This window comes from Helianthus annuus, chromosome 6, assembly GCF_002127325.2.
Source record: "Helianthus annuus cultivar XRQ/B chromosome 6, HanXRQr2.0-SUNRISE, whole genome shotgun sequence".
Lineage (NCBI taxonomy): Eukaryota > Viridiplantae > Streptophyta > Magnoliopsida > Asterales > Asteraceae > Helianthus > Helianthus annuus.
In genome coordinates this window covers 99,325,976-99,330,611 of record NC_035438.2, presented here as the reverse complement: position 1 = coordinate 99,330,611, position 4,636 = coordinate 99,325,976, and the positions used below count along the sequence as shown (strand labels likewise).

The window sequence follows — 4,636 nt, the reverse complement described above, 5'->3', positions numbered from 1 at the left end:
TGGTTTTTAATAAACCTATTTTTGTCCCGTTGGTAAATAATAATCTTACCTACGTAATTGGTATACAATAATCATACCTATCATCATGTTGGTACTCAATGAACTTCCGTTAATTTTTTTTTTAATTGAAGTTAATTTTTAAATTTTATTTATTGCACAAAAAGTCTATGTAGTTGTAATTTATTAGTTTTAACTATTTTATAAAACAAAAAAACTTCAAGGGACTGTAATTTACTAGTTTTAAAATAGTTAAAACTAGTAAATTACAACTACAGAGACTGTTTGTGTAATAAATAAAACTTAAAAACTAACTTCAGTTAAAAAAAATTAACGGAAGTTCATTGAGTACCAACATGTTGATAGGTAGGATTATTGTATAACAATTACGTAGGTAAGATTATTATTTACCAACGGGACAAAGGTTGGAAAAACCAATTTTCCATAGTTTTAAAATAGTTAAAACTAGTAAATTACAACTACAGAGACTGTTTGTGTAATAAATAAAACTTAAAAACTAACTTCAGTTAAAAAAAATTAACGGAAGTTCATTGAGTACCAACATGTTGATAGGTAGGATTATTGTATAACAATTACGTAGATAAGATTATTATTTACCAACGGGACAAAGGTTGTAAAACCAATTTTCCATTATTTATATACTCTAATAAAAGAATGTGGTCTTTATCCGAAAAATTCTCCAATTTATTTAAACCGAAAAAGTAAGTATTTTAGCTATAAATAGGATGTATATCCATTCCAACCTCCCACAAACAAAACACGTGAAACTGACACCAACCCACTTCTTTGACTGAATTATGGCACAGGGAAGAGGCAGTGCGGTGGTAGCTACGGCGGTGCTCTGCCTGCTTGCGGTGTCGCTTCACTGCGAGGTAGCTGAAGCCGCTACTTACGTGGTTGGCGGCCGCGGTGGCTGGTCCTTCAACGTCTCTGGCTGGTCAAGAGGCAAAAAGTTCAAGGCTGGCGACGTCCTTGGTATGCTAACAACATCATTTTATTCACTACTTTACGTCTTTTATTTATGTTTCATCGTTGGGTAATTTCGATATTGTAGTAAGGTTTTAAGTGTATTTTAGGGAAGTAGATTTTTCTTACTTTTTAAGGGACTTTTCCAGTGATTGCCTTGTTTGTGTTTATACCCAAATGATGTTGTATGCATGCTATTATATATGATTTACATTATATTGTGTCACTATGATCACTTTCTTGGTGGGTGTGGGTGACTTCTTATTTCTATATTCTTTGACTTGGTGTGTTGGTATGCTGGTCGTTTTCGAGCCGAGTGTCTTTCTGGAAGCAGTCTCTCTATCCCTATGAGTAGCTTTGCTATTTATGGGATTTATTGGATATGGTTGTTGTTTTATCGTTGGGTAATCTACTGGAAACATGGTGTGGGTAAAGAATTACTTACAAATAGGATCACCTATTTATTTATATAAAGTTTTTGAATTTTCTGCTTTATGTGGATACAATATACTTTTTCGGAGTTAATTGCATAGTTTGTTTGCACAAAATAACATACTTAGGTACTAATAGTTTAAAATCACTTTCTAGGGTATTAACTTTTCATTTTGTAACATTTGGAGGTATTAACTTCTAGGGTATTAACATAGTTAGTCTCTGTGGTTTGCACAAAATAGCATACTTAGGTGCTAATAGAATGTGATTTTAAACCTACAAATAATGTTAATACCTTCTAGGGGTGCAAACGAGCCGAGCGGCTCGCGAGCTACTCGAGATCGGCTCGAGAAAAAGCTCGAAATGAGTCGAGCCTTATCGAGCCCGAGCCGAGCTTGAGCCTAAAATAAAGCTCGTCTGTTATCGAGCCCGAGCTCGAGCCTCGCATGTGAAGCTCGTTAGGCTCGTCGAGCCTTAGTGTAAACGAGCCGATTCGAGTCGAGCTTATTCAAACTTGTTTACAAGCCGACCTCAAACCTAAAAATAAGCTTATTTAGTAAACGAGCCCGAGCTTCACTTATCGAGCTCACGAGCCTAAAAAGTCTATTATTTATATTATTTTTATTTAATATATTAATTAATAGATAGTAAACAAGTCGAGCCCGAGCCGAGCTCGAGCCCGAGCTCACATAAAGTTAATCGAGCTCGAGCCTGGTCAAGCTCGGGCTCGGCTCGGCTCGTTTGCACCCCTAATACCTTCAAACGTTACAAAATGAAAAGTTAATACCCTAGAATGTGATTTTAAACTATTAGTACCTAAGTATGTTATTTTGTGCAAATTACAGGGACTAACTAAGTAATTAATTCTACTTTGTCATTCATTTTTCTAGTAGTGTGATACTAATTTTTTTTTAATCATGTGTTTAGTTTTCAGCTACCAAAAAGGAGCACATAACGTGGTGGCAGTTAATAAGGCGGGGTATGATAAGTGTAGCACCACTCCAAGAAATACAAAGGTGTACACAAGTGGAAAAGACCGAATTAGGCTTGTCAAGGGTCTCAACAACTTCATTTGTACTCTTCCTGGTCACTGTGGTGCTGGCATGAAGATTCAAATCTCTGCTTCTTAAACATTTACAAATAATTATAAAAATAAAATTAAATAAACCGCGAATTCTAGAATATTATGTATGTGTTACGAGTCTTGTGGTTTCATTAATAAAAATCCACTCGGAAGTTATATTGTATGGTGTGTGACGTATATGTGTTAGAAGATCAAATACAAATAGTCTTATCTTACAAAATTATCTTACAAAATGTACAAAAGGCATGGAAAAGAAAAAAAAACACGGTGATATTTTTATAATTATTTACTCGTAGAGTACCCTACATATGATCTTGCATGGTATTATATAATTACTTTACAAATGATCTTGTAAGGTAATTTTATCTTGTATGGTAATTTTGATCTTATAGGGTAAATGATTTTATAGGGTAATTTTTTAATCTTGTAGTGTAATTTTATAAAGTATCATAATTACTCTATAAATGATCTCGTAGGGTAATTTTGATCTTGTAGGGTAATTACGGGTAAAATAATTACGAAAATGCCACCACATTTTTTTTTTACCTTTTCATGGCTTTCGTGCGCGCTTTGTACGATAAGGCTATTTGCACATGAACTTTACCCTATATATGTATCATGAGTTTTAAAGACATTGTTACTTTTATTTCAGTTTCTATTAGGGGTATTGTTCATAGGTTAAAAAAGGATAGGAAAAACAATAGAAACCAAACCGGAGACCGGTCAATACTGTTAATATAATGTTCAATTATTGATTAAAATTCAACGTTGCCGTCAAAGCACGACCCAAAAAGTTACACTTTAGGCAAACAACTAACGGTGTTTTAATTGTTAATCACCGGATCAGGAAATAATAAACGTAATAAAATAAACGGGTAATTATTTAGAATAATTACATAGAGCCGGATGTAATATTATAATTAATTTGTTAATTATAATATTATATATATATATATATAAACATAGTGTTAGGATAAGGATCCGTTATAAATAACCCTTTATTGCGAGAATCAGTGTGAACACAACCAAAAATATTTAAAAAAATTAAAAACACCCAATTTTTTTAATATAAAAAACTTTTTGGTTTAGCTTTATGGTTTAGTTTTTAGCATTTAGCTTGAGTGGAATGTGTGTGTGTGTGTGGGGGGGGGGGGGTTAGGTTTATGGGAGGTGTGGATGTTTAGGTTTTTATGTGGTGGTGGGGTAGGTTTATTTTGTTGTGTTCACATTGATTCTTGTTGTTCTCGCAATAAGGGTGGTTCTCAAATGAACCTTACCCTATAGCATTAATATTTAGATAGTTGAAAAAGAGAGGTAATTGTTTTAACTATGAGATAATTATGGAGAAGTTGTTATTAGATTACAATTGTTAATCGTTATTTTTAAATAAAAGATATATGTATATCTTTAAATATTTAAATAAAAAGACTTCCATAATTTTCCTCCATATAACTCTCGATTCTCACTACAAGAAAAGTCACCATTAGAGGCGACATCTTTAGCGGTGATGCCGGGCATTAGTGGCGACAGCATCACGCGTCGCTGCTAATGTCCAGTGTCGCTGCTAATGTCGAGTGTCGCCGCTAAACGCGTCGCTGCTAATGGTGACGATCCGTGCGAGCCAACAACAGCTGCATCTAACCATTGATTACGTGATGATCCAATGGTGAAGATCTCCCCTGCTCTTCTTCTCCATCTCAAACAAACACACAACTCCTCTTCATTCTTCGTCCTCCCATACACAACACATGTCACACTCTGACTTTTGCGGAAGTGTGATTATTGGTGTGATTTTCTTAATACCATAGCATTCAATCATAACAACGCTATATGATAAAAACCATAAGATGTTCATCCATTCATTAAGTTTAGAAAATACCACAACATACTTGTTTGGAACATCGACACCAAATTTAAGTTACAAACCACAACATGTTTAAATGAGTTCACGAAGACTCAACAAAAGACCTTAAATAAAACCGGGTTTAGAAACATGTATCCCGTCCAGGAATAGGATACACCTCCTAAACCCAAACGACTCTGGATGACATCCTTTATTCATGACGCAGCCTGAAAACATGCAACACTTGCCAGATCCACTTAGTTCCCTGAAATACATGTAATTTGAAAACATCA

The 4,636-nt window shown here is 34.4% G+C and overlaps 1 protein-coding gene across 1 annotated transcript; it reads left to right on the top strand.

Moving 5' to 3' along the window:
- Window positions 1-759: 759 nt before the first annotated feature.
- On the top strand, window positions 760-2,661 carry LOC110927302 (basic blue protein). Its single transcript, XM_022170964.2, has 2 exons — window positions 760-993; window positions 2,344-2,661. Exons 1-2 carry the CDS (start codon window positions 816-818, stop codon window positions 2,544-2,546), a joined length of 381 nt encoding a protein of 126 aa, XP_022026656.1. The 5' UTR covers window positions 760-815; the 3' UTR covers window positions 2,547-2,661.
- The last annotated feature ends 1,975 nt before the right edge of the window (window positions 2,662-4,636 follow it).

Excerpts from the sequence above, each read along its gene's own strand:
- LOC110927302 (XM_022170964.2), top strand. The coding sequence starts at position 816 with ATGGCACAGGGAAGAGGCAGTGCGGTGGTAGCTACGGCGGTGCTCTGC. Across the intron at positions 994-2,343 it reads CAAGGCTGGCGACGTCCTTG|TTTTCAGCTACCAAAAAGGA; the intron begins GTATGCTAACAA and ends TCATGTGTTTAG.